This window comes from Cydia splendana, chromosome 15, assembly GCF_910591565.1.
Source record: "Cydia splendana chromosome 15, ilCydSple1.2, whole genome shotgun sequence".
Taxonomy (NCBI): domain Eukaryota; kingdom Metazoa; phylum Arthropoda; class Insecta; order Lepidoptera; family Tortricidae; genus Cydia; species Cydia splendana.
This window is the reverse complement of record NC_085974.1, coordinates 7919281-7941166: the sequence shown is the minus strand read 5'-3', so window position 1 is coordinate 7941166 and position 21886 is coordinate 7919281. Positions and strand designations below refer to the sequence as shown.

General features: G+C 36.1%; 1 protein-coding gene and 1 long non-coding RNA gene across 2 annotated transcripts in view; one reads left to right on the top strand and one right to left on the bottom strand.

The window, feature by feature from the left end:
* LOC134797559 (uncharacterized) overlaps positions 1-14451 on the bottom strand; it is a 50253-nt gene extending 35802 nt beyond the window's left edge. Inside the window, exon 1 of the mRNA XM_063769847.1 lies at positions 14285-14451. Within this exon, the coding sequence (XP_063625917.1) occupies positions 14285-14342 (58 nt within the window). The 5' untranslated portion in view covers positions 14343-14451. The remainder of the gene's footprint in view (positions 1-14284) is intronic.
* LOC134797577 (uncharacterized) overlaps positions 1-21886 on the top strand; it is a 113710-nt gene that overhangs the window by 82017 nt on the left and 9807 nt on the right. The gene's annotated exons all lie outside the window — the stretch shown is intronic.

The following is a 21886-nucleotide window of genomic DNA, read 5'->3' as shown; positions in this document are numbered from 1 at the left end:
ATAATATATGAGTGGCTTGAAATAACTAGGTACCTACATACCCATCGTTTCATTATAGTCCGGTGGCCGGCTGCATGAAACAAACCTCATCAAAAAATAGAATATACCTACCCTGTAGAGGTACCTGACATTTAGTAGGTTCCAATGCACTTGGTCGGCCTAGGCTTAACCTGGCAGATTTTGTACAAATGGCAAAAACGTTGGACAAAAATTCATCAAAAAAAACCTCATCGAAAAATAGAATGAAACTTGTATGGTAGTATACCTGACCTTGAGGACAGTAAAAAAAAAGTGGTCGGCCTCACCTTAGCCTGGCAGTTTTTGCAGTCCGACCAGATTTATTGGGTCACGTGAGAGCTACAATTTACCTCATCGAAAAATAGAATGAAACAAACGGATTATAATAGCTAAAATAAGCCTGTTGACGTATGTCTTGGTCGGCCTCACCTTAACCTGGCAGTTTTTGCAGTCCGACCAAATTTATAAAAAAATCATCAAAATTTTTTTATCGAAAAATCGTATGAAACTGGTATGGTACGATGGCTGCCTTTGAGGACAGTAAAAAAAAAGTGGTCGGCCAAATCCTGTGTTGGCAGGTTCCTGTGTCCGGCCAATTTTGTGGTACCACGTGAGAGCTACAATTTTACCTCATCGAAAAATAGAATGAAACTAACGGATTATAATAGCTAAAATAAGCCTGTTGACGTATGTCTTGGTCGGCCTCACCTTAACCTGACAGTTTTTGCAGTCCGACCAAATTTATAAAAAAAACATCAACATTTTTTTATCGAAAAATCGTATGAAACTTGTATGGTACGATAGCTGCCTTTGAGGACAGTAAAAAAAAGTGGTTGGCCAAATCCTGTGTTGGCAGGTTCCTGTGTCCGACCAATTTTGTGGTACCACGTGAGAGCTACAATTTACCTCATCGAAAAATAGAATGAAACAAACGGATTCTAATAGCTAAAATAAGCCTGTTGACGTATGTCTTGGTCGGCCTCACCTTAACCTGGCAGTTTTTGCAGTCCGACCAAATTTATACAAAAATCATCAAAATTTTTTTATCGCAAAATCGTATGAAACTTGTATGGTACAATAGCTGCCTTTGAGGACAGTAAAAAAAAAGTGGTCGGCCAAATCCTGTGTTGGCAGGTTCCTGTGTCCGACCAATTTTGTGGTACCACGTGAGAGTTACAATTTACCTCATCGAAAAATTGAATGAAACAAACGGATTATAATAGCTAAAATAAGCCTGTTGACGTATGTCTTGGTCGGCCTCACCTTAGCCAGGCAGTTTTTGCAGTCCGACCACATTTGTAAAGAATAATAATTTCTATATTGAAAATATGGTTTCTTCGCAGCTTGAACTTAACTTAATAATGCTAACTGAAAAAAGTCATAAGTAAATGAGTCCATGGAGGTCTTAGAGGGCTTTAAAAAAAAAAGAAAACATTCAGTTCAAATTTTATTCATAAATCTATCTAATATCTAAATAACGTTTTCTAACTACTGACGTGGTTTCAGAGTAACACTTACGTTGAGATGATGTCTCACAGATGTCAAAAATAAAAAGGTTTTCATCGATTTTTGACAAGTTTTGAATCGTATATCCTACTTTTCCACTACAGATAGAATGAGGAGGCATAACTGACATTTTATCACGCCAGGTGGCGCCTCCATAGTGGAGTTGCTGTCACTGTCAAATCACATACATTGTTTCCAATGAATTGTAAACATTCTCCTTTTTTAACCGACTTCCAAATCCCAAAGGAGGAGGTTATCAATTCGGTTGTATGTTTTTTTTTCTCCACAATACTGTAATAGTGTGCGACAAATTGTGGAAATATACCTATAGGATCTCCCTTTTTTCCCAAGGACCCGATATGCATAAATCGGTGAGAAAAAGCTTTGAGTACCAAAAACTTAGGCAAATGACAAAGACCGTTTGTGTAGGCTGCATTTTAAGGAAGATAAATATTTTGGAAAGAGTAAATACACAGGTAAGCTAAGTTTTAACGAAGTAGTACATAATTTAGGGCATAATGGCTTGGCCACACATGCTGTATTCCATACGCATCATGACTTTGTGTACCTATCTGATGGGCGGGCGTATATGAAACACCTTCTTGTACATGCAGGTGATCCAGGTATACACCAAAGCTTAGTTTTCAATCGAACACTTGTAATATAAGAGGAAAAACTGCACGTGAGCCTTCCAAAATTTTAATAAACGGTAAAATACACAAGATAACCTCACATATATTAAGTGATTATCTTTGCATCAAATCAGCCTTTTTTCCATCAACTGTAGCATTTCTCCTTCGAAGCTCGATTTGTAGAAAATAAATTCCCACCTTTTACTGGGAATAAAAATTCCCAGTAGGTACCACCAAACCGAGTTGGTGGTAACTACTAGGATTTTTTTTCCCCAGTAGTTACCAGTGGTAAAAGGTTGGAAAATAATTCCCAGTAGTTACCACTGATAAGAACTTGGTGGTAACTAGTGGGAATAACCCTTTTATTGTTAATAATTACTGTTAATCATAATCATCTTCGGAGTCGAAGTCTGACGAACTTTCCCCAGACTCCGACTTATCTATTGTTATTTCTTGGACTCGCAAAGGCGTTATGTGTCCTTCAAACCATTTGATCTTATACATTTCATCTCTTAATGTCCAGCCACAATGTGTTGCATCAAATTTGATGCAAGTGGATTCTGCCGCACACTGCCACATTGAATTTATGAAAGCCGTCCGTAACAAGCCATACGTCAACAGGTTTATTTTAGCTATTATAATCCGTTTTTTTTCATCCTATTTTCGATGAGGTATATTGTAGCTGTCACGTGGTACCACAAATTTGGTCGGACTGCAAAAACTGCCAGGCTACGGTGAGGCCGACCAAGCCATACGTCAACAGGTTTATTTTAGGTATTATAATCCGTTTGTTTCATTCTATTTTTCGATGAGGTAAATTGTAGCTCTCACGTGGTACCACAAAATTGGACGGACACAGGAACCTGCCAACACAGGATTTGGCCGACCACTTTTTTTTACTGTCCTCAAAGGCAGCTATCGTACCATACAAGTTTCATACGATTTTTCTATAAAAAATTTTTGATGATTTTTTTATAAATTTGGTCGGACTGCAAAAACTGCCAGGTTAAGGTGAGGCCGACCAAGACATACGTCAACAGGCTTATTTTAGCTATTATAATCCGTTTGTTTCATTCTATTTTTCGATGAGGTAAAATTGTAGCTCTCACGTGGTACCACAAAATTGGTCGGACACAGGAACCTGCCAACACAGGATTTGGCCGACCACTTTTTTTTTACTGTCCTCAAAGGCAGCCATCGTACCATACCAGTTTCATACGATTTTTCGATAAAAATTTTTTGATGATTTTTTTATAAATTTGGTCGGACTGCAAAAACTGCCAGGTTAAGGTGAGGCCGACCAAGACATACGTCAACAGGCTTATTTTAGCTATTATAATCCGTTTGTTTCATTCTATTTTTCGATGAGGTAAATTGTAGCTCTCACGTGACCCAATAAATCTGGTCGGACTGCAAAAACTGCCAGGCTAAGGTGAGGCCGACCAATTTTTTTTTACTGTCCTCAAGGTCAGGTATCGTACCATACAGGTTTCATTCTATTTTTCGATGAGGTTTTTTTTGATGAATTTTTGTCCAACGTTTTTGCCATTTGTACAAAATCTGCCAGGTTAAGCCTAGGCCGACCAAGTGCGTTGGAAGCTACTAAATGTCAGGTACCTCTACAGGGTAGGTATATTCTATTTTTTGATGAGGTTTGTTTCATGCAGCCGGCCACCGGACTATTAGGTATCTAATTTGTGCAGTAGACACACTAGACACGAGAGAGATGATTAGCGCGAACACTGAACACTGTGCTAGTGCCCGGCGCGGCGACGGAACGAGCTTGTTTATGAACGGATGTTGCTGTGTTTTACATTATAATATTTAAGACGGCAATTAAAAATGTGTGTAACGTTTTTTTTTTCCATGATTTTGAATAAATTTATTAAATAATTGTATTTCCGATTTATTTATTTTTTTATTTAACTAACAAAGTGTTTTGTAGCTTATTCACAACGGCTACCATGAGTTGGCATTTGACGTTTACGCTCTAGCGACTAAGAGGAGGGGAAATATTAAGGGTATGTCGGAGTAAAAAAAGTAACCATGACCTACTTGAAAGGGGGGGGGGGGGGGGGTCCATTTTTTTTACATTGAAATTTAAAAAAGAATTGTTAGTGTAATTAGGATTTCTTTTTTGAAAACAATCAACTTGTAACTTTCGAGTTCATTTCATTATGCTGAACGCGCCGAAAAATCTAAGTATCGGAATAACCTCAATGCCCCTTTTACTCCATTAAATAAAGAAAAAATATTCTTGTTCATTAATTGTTCTGGTTCTTGCCAATCCATTCAAACAATTAACCGATTTCTTAACCCTTATCTTGGCATTGTAACACCCGTGATACATGGAACCTTAAAAAATCTAGCAGGTTCACTTTATTATCTAACAAAATAATTTTGTCATAAATATGTCGAGCTACCCTCCTTTATTATAGAAAAAAATAATGGACACAAGTGTCATTTTAAATTAATTAGTAATAATCAACATGGCGCCGCGGAAACAACAGATTTCGTTTCGCACTGAAAGTTTGGCACTTATTTCTTAGATAAGTACTTATTATATTTAGACGACCATTCTGGCCTAGTGGATAGTGACCCTGCCTGCGAAGCCGATGGTCCTGGGTTCGAATCCCAGTAAATGCATTTATTCGTGTGATGAACATTAATATTTGTTCCTGAGTCATGGGTGTTCTTTATGTATATAAGTATGTATTTATCTATATAAGTATGTATATCGTCGCTTAGCACCCATAGTACAAGCTTTGCTTAGTTTGGGGCTAGGTTGATCTGTGGAAGATGTCCCCTAATATTTATTTATTTATTTATTTTATATTTTTTCCATAATCTACATTTTGATGCATTTACTATCTGTTAGGGCATAAATATTTACATTGTGGTCTAATCTGAAAACATTTAATACACAGAATATTTACATGAAACTGTTATGTAGTATATTTGATACATTGTCAAGAACTCAGAAATATACATATCAAAAGGATTGTATTACATTTAATACATTGCCAAGTTGTCCTCTAAATAGGTTTACTACGCCGTAGCATGTAGCGCGGAAAAATATGTTTATGGCAAAAAATGCCCCCTAAGTAAAAAAAAATACTTTTTAATTATTTGTTTACATATCCTATTTTACACAACTTTTTGCTGGCGACTTTTTTGAAACTTTACGGGATCGAATTTATCCTCCATGAATGTGTTCAGGTATTCGTAGATATAATTTATATTTACAGGTGTAATAGTCATCTGATGCTTTAGATTTTGATGATGCTTTAATTAGCAATAAATGATGATTTCTGCTACATTACATGTTTTATTTTTATTAAAATCCACATTTTTCTTCTAAATAGTAGGTAACTAGTATGTCGAGGGATTGGCATTGTATCAAATATGATACATATGATTTTCCGAAACTGGAAAATGTTGGATTTTTTTCTTTATTTTTGAATAGTCTAGTATGCTCAATAGGTGACTAAAACTAAAAAATCCTTATATTTAAGATATTTTGAACCTTGCAAAGATAAAGGTTAACGACCTGTCTGGCCTAGCGGGTAGTGAGTACTTAGTGAACATGCCTATGAAGCCGAAGGTCCTGGGTTCGAATCCTGGTATGGGCAGTTATTTGTATAATGAACACAGATATTTGTTCCTGATTCATGTATGTCTTCTATGTATTTAAGGATTTTTATATTATATGTATCGTTGTCTAAGTAGGTACCCACAAAACAAGCCTTCTTGAGCTTACCGTGGGACTTAGTCAATTTATGTAAGAATGTCCCTATAATATTTATTTATTAAAAAATTACTTCATGTTAAAAAATGTCATTCTCGTACAAAAGGCAGTAACACAATTTATTTCATATTATTTTAAAATTCAAACCACTATACTCAAATTTGCACTAAAACAAATATTTACAGGCATATAACGTACTTAATAATTTTCCGAATGAATATACAACGTATGTACTACATACTTAATAGTTAATGTTTTAAATTTGACGTAAGTTGCAAATATCAATAAGGCCTAAGATACAATTGTAAGTTTAACTTACGTAAGTAGGGACAAAGCTATTTGTTAGAATGCGATAACAATATTTATCTCACATTCTGTGGCATAGCTGTGTATCATCATAAGCCTAAGGATCGGTCTTTCGCGGTGCACCACTAACCGACTCCAGTTTCAAACCGTGCATGCTGTTCCTGTCGCCCCTATTAAAAAGAAGTCTGGTTAGGAGAGGACGGCACATGACGTGACGGCACGCATGACTGGCGTTCTCGCCTATGTATGTACCTAGTTTGGTTACGCACACAGACGCACCTTATAAATCTGAGTGTGCAGTTTGGGTCGCTGTACAGACGCGGCCTTGAGAGACAGCGCAAGGTTGCGCAGGCGGCGATACGAACAATTTGAAATCTAAAATAAGCACATATTAAATTAAAAATAAATACAAACCTATAGATATAATACGCCGTATTGTCAATCCAAGTTTCCAAATCTCACCGTCTTTTGTGAGCGGAACATCGACGATTGACCGGTCATGACCTCATGACCTTGCATTGGAAATACGAACATCTAGATGGCATTTTTCAGTTCAATACTATTACCACTAAAAGGACTAATAATATAATCGAGTGATATTGATCACTCGTAATATTCGTATTACGAGTGATCAATATCACTTAAGATTCTTAATTTCGCTCGTCTATTTCATAAATAGCATGTTATCGTTTTGAGAACCGGTCTGGTATAGTAGGTAACCCTGCCTATGAAGCCGATGGTCCCGGGTTCAAATCCTGTAAGGGCATCTATTTGTGTGACGAGCACAAATATTTGTTCCTAAGTTATGGCCTATGGGTGTTTTGTATACGTATATGTATTTCAGTATTTATAAAAACATATTTATATATTAAAGACTGAGGTCTTATTGCGCTACAGTGGGACTTGACTTGGTTAATTTGTGAAATGGTGTTCTATCTATATATCATTTTCAACAGACTATCCAATAACAAAATCGTCAAAATCAATAAATGGGCCCGTACTCCCCGTCGTAGTCATGAGTGCAGTAAGTAATTGTCAGAGTCCGTCCGTCAAAAAAGTTCGTCTGAATGCCAGCGGGCCCAGCGGTAGGCAGGCCCCGCGACCCGCGAACACCGAATATTGCATGGACATCTTTCTCTTTTACTCATCGTAATTAGAGTGGCATGAGTCCTACCAAGCTATTTTATAAGTGTTATTTTAAACGTCATACTTCTATTAAATTATGATATTAAAAAACACTTGCACAGTCTGTCCTATCAAAATCCCTGTCAATTTACCTTGGTCTAACTCTCGAAGTCTTACAAACTTCGATTTTCGCGGTTAAAGCCGATCGTTGTTTACAACTTAAGGAAATTAATAAACTAGTGGCGCTGTGAGCAAGGTGGTTTCCGGTAGGCCCTTTCCTGTAGACCTCGCGAGCATAGCTTAAAACTGAATGAAAAATGTAACCCTACGCCGTTTAGAATAATTTGGAAAAACTAAATTTACAAAAGTTAAATAAAATATTGTATGCTTTGCACTCGCTTGATCAATCAACAATACAAAACTTACGGTTGAGAATGTCTTTAGGCATTAATTCCGCCATTTGTATTTTATTTACGCAATAAAGTTAAAAAAAAAAATTTAAGTGTAAAAAGTTACAAAAAGTTCACACACACACTTTACTGGGGATCGAACTAGGTACCTCCATGCAACAAAGCAATTGTTTGCCAACTGAGCCAATATAGCACTTAGCTAAAGTTACGAAATTTGGCTACTTATTCTCGAGTAGAAACCTACATAACTACCTATCTAAATACCACCTACACTAGCGTTACAAATGTCTACATTTTTGCCAAGCACTGTAAATATATCTCAAAAAGAAAAAAAAACTCTTATGATATTGATACGACTATTTGTTTCCGCCATTTTGAAAAATAAAATTCAATAATCGAATCGAAAAAGAACTATTTTATTCTAGATTTTGGTCACAAAATTTGATGAGAATCGGATGAGAATCGAGGAGAACGTCCAGACATACGAAATTTGGCCCGAGTTAAAACGGAGACCTTCGCAAACGCTTCGCTCAATAAAGGAGTAAAATGCGCGTTTGACTTGGACACCAAGCGAAATAAAAACTTGCATTGTGTTTAAAAACAAAGCATTCATGTGTTTTGAAAGACATCGCCCTGTGAGTTTATTAATTTGTATTTTAACGTCAGGCAGGCCTACTTTAAAATAAGTAGGTAGTAGGTACTCATTTAAATTAGGTATGTTTATTCGCCGATCCATTTTTTTACATTTTGTACTAAGTACTTAAATTCCGAAATTTATAACTCAATTGTAATCATTCTAAATCAAACTTCACATCATGTCTTAAAAAGAAAATCAAAACGTAGGAAAAGAAACCCACACTCGTTTCGTTTTGGAATGATTAGGTACTAGAATCGTGGTGGCTCCATCTAGTGACATTATTCAATATTACTTCGACAGCTCGACATAATTGTCCTGCGCTGTTGCTCATAACGTAGCCAGTCGCAATATAATTATTGTGATTTCAAATTTTGTAAATTAATGCATTGAATCCGTGTTGTTATTAACGTTTGTATTTCATTTATAGTGATTTTAATTTATGACACTTTAAATATCTCTTAATCCATCTTAATATGTAGTATAAAAATTTTGTAATGGCTGATTGTGACATTTAGCGCCATCTATGATATCGATTTGAAAATAATTATAACGCCTTCGGGATGGGAGGGCATGACAATATTATGTTTGCAGTTAGTGTTACTCTAAATTTAATTTGCAGGTAATACTTGTTTACAATTTTATTGGTTTACTTACATATAACTTTTCAACTTCCATTAATTATTTTTTTAACCACTTGACCGTCCGACGATAGCATAGTATCCGAAACCAATATGCTCTTAACCGTCCGCGGGAACCTTACTATCCCAATAGTTATAGTTTTTGTAGAAAGTTGTGGATGCGCAGCGCGGGGCGTGCGTCGCTAAAAAACCCGGACGGTTGAGAGGAAAACAGTCTCGCGGGCCGGACGGTCAAGTCCAGCTTGGTCCATTTTGGCGTAGGTAGCTGTTACAAGTAGTTAATTTTCTTTGGTTGAATATGGATGCAAAGTGTTTAAACGGTTCTGTTAAAGCTGACCTACGAGTTTCGTTCGCGAGGATGTTATGATATTAGGTTACGCACGCAAAAGCCAAAGTTAAAGTGAAAAGGCACCTTCACTCTGTCACGCAGGTCACGCTTGTCTTCTATGAACTAAACAAAAAAGTCGAGTGCTACTGCATGTCTTTCTAGCTGTAGATTATATTTTATACGAGAATATTAAAAACTAAATTTCACCTCATACAAAAAGCTCCACTCCGTAACATTTTTTGGGGGCAAAAAACAAGACAAGGAAAAGTATTTTGACCCATTTAACACCTTGCTGAAAGACTGCGAGTCTGGTAAAACAAAGTCAAGTTCGTCAAATAAGACTAGTCCTTCCTTACCAATTCTACTCGCTACGAATTGGACCTCTTAAAATGACAAACGGCCTGATTCGAACTTTAAGATACGTCAAAAATTTGCGAAAGATACGACATGGATATGTTTCTTCAAACGTAATTTTTGACACTGACATATCTGATCCATATCGTATCTTTAGCAATTTTTTGACGATCTTAAAATTCGAATCAGGCCGAAACAAATTCCCCTATATTTCGCTGCCCCAATATTGCAGGGTTCTATGTTTCACTTTTATCGAACTGAAATTTGAACATTGTCATAGTGACATTAAGTCAAATTTCAACTATCTTGAAAATGTAACATAGAACCCTGTAATATTGGGGCAGCGACTTGCCACCACATCACCTCAGTTTAAATCCGATATGGTTCTATTAATATTCTACCGGTCTCGCTACGCCGGTTGTCATACTCATTTGTGTGCTGCTGGAATCACGGGCTGTTATATAATTAGCTGACTGGTTATGGTGAAATCTTCGACGCGGCTCAATAACAGCCAAAACTTATGCATTAGAGAACTATCGCATGCGCCATTTGATTTCATCGGCTTTAATATACCAGTCATCGACGTGACTCTTCTTTCAATATAATTATGTATTTTGCATTCAATTTGTTGACTAGTCATAAAGTGTCACTATGTAGCACTATGAGCAAGTAATACGCTACTAAACTGCTAAGAGTCTACTTCGTATGGTAATGGTATGAATGAATCATCACTATTATCAGTAATTTTCTTGTTTAATTGTAAGTTTGTTCAGTGTTTGTAACAAAAACACTATTAAGTTTTTGTCTCATAAGTTGTAATTGTAAATAAAGAGACATTAAATTAGAATACTTCACGGTCAAAATGATTACGATAAAAACACATCGCAAAAAGTTAGACTACTGTGTGTAATTATTCAAAATACAGTATTTTAATAAAGTTACAGTGCGAATGTTTGTATCTAAAAGCAACATAAACGGAGTCTGTCAGGCGTATTCGAATTTTAATACATAACAGGTTATGAATTAGATCTGCATCTGATCTGATCTGTCAGTGTCAAAAGTGACATTTCTTCAACAAAAAAAGTCACTTTTAAGCAACTGATACAAATAATTATAATAAAATTAATAACCTGTTAGAGTTAGACAAAGAAAAGTCTACAACGATTTTAATAGCATATACGTAGTGCACGAGTTATTCTTACGTCATAATTGCATAGAAATTTGACGTTTATAATAACACTTGCACTGCGTGTGCTATCAGAATCGTTGTAGACTTATCTTGGTCTAACTCTATTAAAATTCTACTAATTGTGTGTTGTATATCTATATTATATCTGAAATTCTGCAGACACTTTGCGCTCATTCGATTGGAAGCTTAAGGGAACCCACTGGAAACGCTGGGGCTTTAAGAAGTGATTGTCTGGAGTGTTACTTTATTCTGCTTTCATTATAAATTGTTCGCACATTTGCAAGGCCATTATAACGAGGGGTCGCGCCTCGCGCACTTGGCCGGATATTTTTATTTGATAGAGCTCGCTCCTTACGCGCGTTACGCGTAATGCATTGACGTATATCTCAGGACGGGCCTTACGGACTCTAAAAATGGTACTAGTTGAGCAGTGTCACTCACGAATTCGAGCCAATCGTGCAGTCTAACGCAACTACATAGTTGGGCATTTTCACTTAACTGTGCACCTTTAACGGCCGCCGATAACCTTTAATAGCAATCGTTACAAAACTGACGGTCGATGTCAAATCCCATACATTTTGTCAGGAATGTGACGGTTAGATGTTACTGATACACGACTTAAGTCGCGCTTTAAGGTGCAAGTTAAAATAAAAATGCCCAGTTGCGATCAATCGCGCGCGTGATGCGAACTCATCAAACAATCGCGTTGTCGCGGTGTCACACCGCTGTACTGGCCCCATTCATGCCCCATTCTTAATGTCCGTAAGGCCAGTCCTGAGATATACGTCAATGGCGTAATGATGATGGAGACTGTCCCGCCCAGACTCCTTTTGCTCATTTGTCTTTTGACCCTTCCTACTCGGTTGTCAACTGTTGAGTCGACAGAAATACCTTGTCTTGATATATGCTATTTTCTTCTGGGTATTGAAATTTTAAATGAGTGGACGAATCGACTACATTTATTCATTCATTATTTTACTTCTCACAGTTTTTTTAAGTTCATATATGTACTTTGAGTTCTATGAAAAAATTGTAAATGTGGTACCTCTTTATTTGAATTGTATCATCGTGTTCAATTTGCTTACAACTTATCGAAATAAAAATTATAACAACATGAGAAAATAATTTTCAAAAATGCTAAGTATTAGTATAAGTATCTAAACTACCTCCCAACTCCCAAGTAATACTTAATATACGATTTCTTCGTTTCAAGTTAGCACGATATCCCGATGTAAGTAGGTACAGTCGAGGACATAAATATGTATACATTTTTTCACCTTATTTCATTGGGTTAAGGTGAAGAAATGTATACATATTTATGTCCTCGACTGTACCTATACAGTCACTTGTCTAATGTTTACTTTCAATAATGATAAAAAATTGATTCGACCGAAGTAAGTAGTGCAAGTTCTAACTGATAAGGAAAGAAAACAGAGTAAAATGGATTTATCTGTAAAACTAAATATCTTTATTTAACATGAAATAAAATTTAACTTCACCCGCCAGATAATTTTGAAATAGGCGTAAAATTAATTTAAAATTAGCTAGCCCAATATGGTCTAATAAAGTCAAAACTGAAATGAAACCGTCAATTTTAGAGTTATTAATGTTATTATAATATATCTGTCGAGTATCTGTATGTACATGTACTTTGTACTAAGTATAATTACCAAACTGTACATTTAAAAGCATTCTTGTATCCTTGTTAATAGTAGATGCATTATTAAATGCATAGGCGCGAAGTGATGCTATTATACATATAAAACGATTGACTGATCGAGAGCTAAGCGAGAAGTGATCATTGTTATAGGTACACAATCTAGTGAATCTGGGTACTTATTGTACCTACGCCACAATAGTCGTAGTCAAGGTTTACCTTATTCACAATGCCGCGGATAATAGCCGTAGACAATTTCAACGTAAATTGTCCATTTAATTGGTTTGTACAATCCTTAGTTCAATTAAGTCATTTAAAATAAACCAAACTGATTGGACATGTTTTCTTTTTTCAAATATGATGCTCGTACAGTCGACGTCAAAGATATATTTACACTTTTGCACCTTACTTCTTTGTAATAAGGCGAAATAGGTATGTAAACATATCTTTGACGTCGAATGTATTATCAGAGATGTATTTAAAATGGTCAAATTGGCGTGATTGGCTAACTGTTTATTATTAACCAGAAGTAGGGTTAATTAACGAGGTTTATATTGATTAAGTACCTACCTATCTGTAATTAATCGTTTCACATAATTAATATAAGTTATTTGCGCATTATAATAAAACTGCATGTGCCGGGATCATGGTGTTACCTACTTATATAGAAAAATATTAGGTTTTTTCATAATCAATCTTTAATAAGGTTTTTACACTTTTTACTAATATGTATATATAATCTCGTATCTAAATGACATTCATTTGACTCTAACTGAAACTCTTAAGGAAAGAAATCTACATCCTTTTAATGAGATAAGGATAACATTATCTATTGCAATTATTGAAAATCAATCTAATAGTGGATAAATGAAAAGTTTATTATAAAACAATCTATTGTAATCGCTTACCATTGAATAAGAGATAGTAGAGTCATGTTTTATTTAAAAAAATAAAAATATTTATCTTTTGACTGTGTGTGTGTGTGTTTTTTTTTTCGGGGGAAATACATACAGGAAAACTACACAAGTATCAAACTCAGCTCTACATAAATGTTTCGCTTCTGTACAACTAATAGAAAAATTTATCGAAATCGTTTGAGCCGTTATCGGTGTAACAAATTATATTGCGCGTATTACTAATGTAAATATGAAATTCGCAGATTTGAAACAGTAACCTTAATAAAAATAAGCTAATGCCAAGAAAATTTGTAGTCATTCAAATTATATTTTTTTGCAATTAAACTACATTCTATTTTTAAATACGCTCGTATAGTAAATACAACCTCTGCAACCTGCACACGTGAGCAAATACCATATTGGATTCACTTTCATTACGACGTTAGCGAACTTTAGCCAAGTGTTGCAACCTCAAACAGGTTTAACTTGTTCCGGCCCTGCCCCTTAGGCTTTAACTATACCTATAACTTAGTGCAATTGTTGAAGATAACGAACACATTTTTAAGTCTGCTTCGTTTAATCGAGTAGACCCGTGTATACGTGTGAGTAATACGTAATAGCAAAACTAGAACGCGGGAAAACTTAACGCTCTCCTAAACTTGTTAAAAATAAAAGCCGTTTTATTTAATTTAAAGTAACAACGGGATATAATTGTGGACTTGTAATGTGCGCGTTAACGAAAAATGCTTAAACAAAAGTGTAAACAGTGACCTCAACGTAAACAAAGTTTACGCAATCGTAACTTTTCAATTACTCATAGTAAAGTTATAGTAAACATACCTTCTTTAATGAATAATGCTACCAACAGCACGGGAACCAAAAGCGCCAGATTCGCCATTTCCACCAGTTATTTTATTAAACAAAACACAATCACGACTTCGAAATTCGAAACACTGAACGAGCGACGGGCTTATTCGGTCGCGAGCGAGTGAATGAAGAGTGAACGGCAGAACAGCGTTTGGCGCGAATACAGTACATGCGTATTGGGTCTGCGACCGCGTCGCAGGGCCGTAAGAATAAATAAATATTTACAGACCGGTCACACGACTGTTGCGCATGAAGCGACGTTCATAATGTGTCTATACTGTCCATGCAATTTTGCAGCTCGTTGTACATTGTTGTAAATGTTATCATCGGTGAGCACTTGAGTAGCTGTACCTATAAATTCGATGAATTTCCGATTTCACACTTTTTCTAAACTTGAAACTCCGCGTATGACGATGTCCTCTATAACGGCCTGCTGGCCACCACATTGTGCGATTTGCGCGACTGGCTTCGGCTAAGGCGAAAACCATAGGTGGGAACGAAAGGTCCGATCGCTGTGTCTCGCTCCAACCTATAGTTGTCGCCTTAGCCGAAGCCAGTCGCGCAATGTCGTGGCCAGGATTGAATAGCCTATATTATCTTGAAACCTCTTCTTGTAGATCGCGAAAGATAAATCTGTCACAAAGTCACCTAACGGCAACGGATATAAACTCGCTAATCTCAGTGGGCAAAGTTTTTCATTTTCATTTATTATCTGTTAGATACCAATGTAGACGCTAGTCTAGATTCGTGCCAATATAAATACAATGGCAAACTTACCTACTACCTGTAGGTACTTAGGTATGCCGTCCCTTAGCTTTCAAAACATTATGGTATTTTTCTTATATTTAATATTTGTTCATTATTGTTACCTGTATATAGACATACCTACAGAGGATTTTTAGCTGGATGCATTTCTTTATTCATATTTTTTACTAATAAGTAATAAACAAATCTAACCTAATCTAATCTAAAATCAAAGTTATCAATTAGCATTGCAATGCAAAAGAAGATACTTAATTGAAAGTTTTTTTTCTCTCAGAGGGTCGAACGTACCGGGTATTAATAAGAGATTATCATATTTATGGCAAGATACTGTAGGGTATCTACTCTTTGAGCTATATCGCGGCTTCTCGGTTACGAAAGACCGCGAATGGATCCAGCAGAATGTTTTACCTAACAATTATATAAACTTTTACTGTATTTTTTATGACATGTTTTATTGATTTATTGTACGGTTGATGGTGCATTACAGTACATAGATTATTTTGTATATAAATATTTAGTTAGTATATTATTTAATCATCCTTAAGTCCGGGGTAAGTTTTTGCAATAATATTTAGATAGCTATTGCATATCGTCAGGTGACATCGAAAACTCATTAATTACCACTACAAATTCATAGCCATAGTGAACCGTATTAGTACCATAATAAGGTTGATTTTTGTTAAATTATTTTTTAGTAATTAGTGAGTTTTGGTTGTTACCTGACGATATATCCTCTCCTTGGCCCACATTGGAGCCTTTTGTCACGCCTTATGGTAGGTGCCTATTTATAACATCATCAATTCAAGAAACATCTTACATTTTTGCCCCCGAAAAATGCTTTCTTAAAGTCCTTTTTGCTAACTTTAGTTTATTTCGATCCCATACCCAATGATGGTGGAAAGCAGTGATAGAATAATACAAGTGTATTGATGCAATATTAATATGATTTTATTTAGAGAGAAAACATTCTTACGTGTTACACGATTGATAGATATGCATCAAGATAGAAAACATGTCACAAGAACAAATTCAAATATCAATGACAGCGTAGACAGCCAGCACTTTCCAACACCTTCTCCTGATGGATGCTCATGTGGCTGCAGTATGCACTATCCACACATTAGTGTCTTGCAGTGTCCAGCGAACTTCACTTTACCTAAAGGCTTTGTCATTATATCCGCTAGCTGTACTTCGGTTGGGCAGTAGTTTATATTGATCAGCCCTTGCACAAAGTGTTCATGTATGAAATGGTATCGCACGTCTATATGCTTAGATCTTTTGTTGCAGGATCCAGATTTTACTAGCTGTATTGAGCTTTGATTGTCAACATGCAGATTAACTTTTGCTTCTATATCTGTTATTTCCTTTAAGAACGATTTTAGGTATAACGCTTCTTTACAGCATTCTGCTGCAGCAATAAATTCAGCTTCTGTAGATGAAAGGGACACTATGGGTTGTCTCTTGGATGCCCATGAAACAGGTCCATTTGCTATCATAAGTACTGAGCCAGATGTGCTTCGTCTCGTCTTCGGATCTCCCGCATAGTCAGAGTCCGAGTAAGCATTTATGATTTCTAACGGGCTATTTATTTTAAACAGTATACCCTTCTCTTTAGTTCCAACTAGATATCTGAATATCCTCTTCACTTTTACGACATCTTGTTTAGTCGGATTTTCAACATTTCTGCTAACTAAATTTACAGCCTGTGCGATGTCAGGTCTCGTTCTGGTCGATAGATACAGTAGACTCCCCACTGCCTCTCTATAGGGGTATTCCTTCTCCTGAGGAGTTTCCTGTGTCGACTTGGCATCGTTGCTTCCAGGTGTGTCACAAGATTTAGCATCTTTCATATTATATTTTTCCAAAATATCGTTAATATAGGTCTTCTGCGTCAACCTTATTCCTTCTTTGGAGTTATGAATTTCCATACCCAGGTAAGTATTTGGATTTTCATTTCTTTTCATCTCGAATTTGGTTTCAAGTTTTTTCAAAATGCAGTCTATCTTTTTTCGGTCTTTTCCTATGACAAGTCCATCGTCAACAAACAATCCGATTATTATTGACTTGTCTTCGTTTACGAATACGCATCTTTCGGTTTTGATTGTCTTGAAACCTAAATCAAACATCGCTCGGGTAAAGGTTTTATTCCATGTGAACGGAGCTTGTTTTAATCCGTATAGTGATTTTCGTAATCGACAAACTTTTTCCGTTCCATTACGGCCAATGTCATAGCCAACAGGTAGTTTCATGTAAACTTCATCTGTCAGTTCGCCGTATAAGAAAGCGGTCTTGACATCAAAAGTCATGAAGTAGTAATTTTTAGATGCGGCAACGGCTAATAATGTCTTTAGAGCAGATTGACTTACAACTGGGCTATACATTTCTTCAAAATCCAGGTTACCTTTCTGCTCGCAGCCACGTACGACTAATCTCGCGTTGTACGTACCGTCATCTTTTATTCTAAATACCCATTTGTTGGACAGAATCTTGTGTCCTTTGGCTTCTGACTTGTCAACTATTACCCACGTGTTGTTCTTTTCGAGTGAATCCTTCTCAGATTGAATTGCCTTCTCCCAATTTCGCTTGTCCGTGCTTGTCACAGCTTCTTCATAAGTAAGTAGCGAGCAGTCAGTTTTATTTTCAGACGTAGACATAGTAACACAACTGCTTAGCTCGTAATCTCGTGTCCATTCTGGCGGCCTCACTACTCTCTGTGGTCTTGCACTTGGAGCAGGTTCAGGTATCTCAAATGGCTCTGAAATTTCTGGATCAGCAACAGCAGGTTGGAAAGAAGACTCTGAATCAGAAGAAAATTGATTAGGTTCCTGAAAAGGCAAGTAATTATTAGTTTTACAAGGTTCTAATTCAATTTCAATTTCTTCTTTTTTAGATTCTGAACGTTCCCGTTGAATATTTTCATATTGTTCATCAGTATTCATTTTGAAATGCATCTTCTCCATTATTCGTACATCTCTGCTGATAACAATGTCATTTTTCGCCGGTATGTATATTCTGAAACCTTTTGCGTTTCTCGCATATCCTATAAACACTCCTTCAATAGCTTTCGCAGTCAATTTTCCTCTGCGATTTTTATTCAAAACAAACGCTCTGTTTCCGAATACATGTAGGTGATTTCCTGATGGTATTCTTCCTGTCCACTTCTCGTAGGGCGAGCTTCCTTTCAGAGCTCTTGCTGGGCTCCTGTTTATCAGGTAATTAGCAGTATTCACTGCCTCTGCCCATAAATATGGAGGGACGTTGGAGTCAAGCATTAGACATCTTGTTTTTTCCATCAGAGATCTGTTTTTTCTCTCGCTACACCCGTTCGATTGAGGTGTGTAGGGAGTAGTCAGTCTTCTGTTTATACCGTACTCTTTGAGGAGGTTGTCGAAAGCTTTTGATCGGTACTCACCACCATTGTCTGTATGGAGGTTCTGTATCTTGTTTTTAAGAATTGTTCGACGTTCTTCTTATACTCCTTGAATTTTTCGATAACTTCACTTTTTTGTGACATGAAGTATACACAGCAATATCTTGTGAAGTCGTCTATGAACGTGACGTAATACTTCGAACCGCCCATTGATTGATGCTCAAAAGGACCGCATACATCACTGTATATTATCTGTAGAGGCTCAGTAGAGAATATTTCACCATAGCTTTGAAATGGTAGAGTTGACATTTTACCTTTGATGCAGGTTTCACACGGTTCAAGATATTTTTCTTTGAAATCAAGTCCTCTTATCATCTCATTTCTTTGCATTAGTTTCAGGTCTCTCTCATTAACGTGACCTAATTTTTTATGCCACTTCATAATTTCGCTTTCTACTACAGGCGTGAAATTTGCTGTCTCCGTCGGCTCTTCAAGTTCAAGGTAGTATAACCCGTCTCTTCTCTTTGCTTTTAAGATTACACTTTCGTCTTCTAGGACACTAGCTTCATTCTTTTCAAATAAGACTTTAAAGCCATTATCTGTTATTTTGCTTACTGACATTAGATTATTTGTCAAGTCCGGAACGTAAAGCGTATTTTTTAAAGTATATTCGTACTCATCAGCATGTAGTACCACTTTTCCTTTACCTTCTACATTTGCAGTATGCTTTTCTGACGCCAATCGTAGTTTATCAGATGCAGGGATTAGGTTTGTCAACAAATCTTCTTCTCCTGTCATGTGCGACGTACAGCCGCTGTCAAGACACCACGATCCATTTTTGAATTTTGACGTTTCAGTTGTCAGACATACATTGAAGCTCTTTTGTTGATTTTTGTTTACGTTTTTCTTTTGTTTTTTCTTCGACCAACAATCTTCCGTTGAATGCCCTTTTTATTACAATTGCTGCACATTAAACTCTTTTTCTTTGCTTTCATGTAGAATGCTTCTGAAGTTTGGGGCTCAGATTGCCTCCTTGCTTCATGTTCTTCGATTATTTTTACCTTGAGAGTTTCAGGGCTAGGCAAAGTATCTCTCGACTCAATCGCCGTTCTAAAGCTGTCGAAATTTGTAGGCAGACTATACAACATCATTATGCTTAACAGCTCTGAGTTGATAGTGACTTTCATGTCTTCTAGTTTACCTACGACATCCATGAAGTTGTTGAGATGGTCTCTTACGTCTTCTTGAGGTGACATTTTCTTCAAAACTAATTGTTTTAATAGGGTAGCTTTTCTGGCTGGTCCCGAGCTTTGATAGATGGATACTAATTTGTCCCATACCTCTTTTGACGTGTTGCAACCTTTAATTTGCTAAAGTTCTGCTGGAGATATTAGCAGTAATAGCTCAGACCTTGCTTTTCTATCTTCTTTTTCAAAAGCACTTTTTTCTTCAGTAGTCGCGGTCTCCAATAATTTTTTTTCGCCGCTCGCGTATTCCCACAAGTCGCTTCTTATTAAGATTGCTTGTGCTTGTAGGCACCATGTGTCGTAATTGGATTTCGTTAATGTTTCGATGTTACGAAAATTCGAACCCATTTTTCTTTTCTCACTTTTACACTTTTTTATTCTTGCATATTATTTATCACTTTTATTTTTTACTAACCACGCTCTGCTACCACTGATGGTGGAAAGCAGTGATAGAATAATACAAGTGTATTGATGCAATATTAATATGATTTTATTTAGAGAGAAAACATTCTTACGTGTTACACGATTGATAGATATGCATCAAGATAGAAAACATGTCACAAGAACAAATTCAAATATCAATGACAGCGTAGACAGCCAGCACTTTCCAACACCCAATTGGTTGTAACTTGTAGTAAAAAAAGTTATCTGAGTTAACACAAGAACATTGTCAGTGATTTTGTAAACTTTATAAATAAATGTCCCATTATACATGGTTTATATACGATTATACATGGTTTACCCTATAAATAATGACACGTATTTAACCGGTCAACTAATTAATCGAATTTGGGTAGTTTAAAAAAATAGAAATGGCTACTAAAATTAATAGTTTGGCAACAAAAACGGAGCCTGAAAATATATCAATATGAGTTGTATTTTAATGCCGTTACAGCTTTTGATTATTTTTATGCAGGTACCAAGTATTTATTTGGCAACTGAATTAATATATCGGAGACCATTTATGAAGCACATTTTAAAAAGAAAACGGCTATCTATTAATTAAGAAATGAAGTTCTTTTAAAATATTTTGTTTGGTCATTACACGGTCAACCTAACACGCTCCTCCTCGCTTCGCTCGTCGTCGCACCTATCTGTTGACTCTAGCAGAACACGGTGGTAACTACTGAAATTAGTAATTAAAAATTTGAAGATCTAATGGTATAATGGCAATTAGGCGTTTCATGATTAGAAATTTCGACTATAAGTATACTGACCATTGCGTATTGGTAAATTAATTTGAGGTGTTTTGTGTAAAAAGTGACCAATATTCATTAAATTTAACTGCTTTCGTATTAAAATACTACCTAGATGAAACGATATGCTCAGTTATGATTAGTTGATTACTTAGGTGTGAACAACTAGATGACAACTAAATTTTATTATTTACAATGTAAAGCGATCATAAAAATTCCAAATTTGTTAGAGTCTGTGCGGAAAGAAAAGAGCCGTAGAATGTATGGGATCCCATACATTTCACGACTCTTCTCTTTCCGCGCATGTGCAGTCTGCAGATTCTTTTTATATAGATAGAAAAACGTAGAAACGGGGTTTGGGGGGGCCGCGAAAAAAATTTTGTGGTCATAAAGGGCCGTGACACCATAAAGTTTGAAAAACACTGCTTTATATTAGTTGCCAATTTATTATTTTAGACGCCAACTTATCACTTTAAGTTCCTTATATTTTTTTTAGGTGGCTTGATTTTGCTGCCAGTTTTTTTAAATAATATGATGCTTATATTTGAGGCTAAAATATTTTTTTGGCGCTAAAATATTAATGCACAGCCAAATTATATTATTATATGCCCAATGAAAATTCCTGTTTAATATTTTAGTTGCCCGGTTAATAATAAGCCATAAATAATCAGGAATATGCTGACAAACGTTTGGCATCACAATAAAAATCCTGATATTTCCAGGAAATAATTTCCTAGATCGTCATTTGTTCCTCTGCCCAACTCGATACTTTTAACTAGTTTCTAGTGGTTACTCTAGTGGTTAATGGGCAGTGTCCGGGTTTTCTAAAAAAAACCCTGACACTCGCCAAGTCTCCTGACATATCAGGGGAAGCGCTGACGTGTAATGTCAGTCTCAATTATACACCAATTTTAAAACGATATACATAGGTAGGCGTAGATAGGTACTAAAATTAGGAGATAAATTGTTGTTATTGGCCACCTTTTATATATAAGTT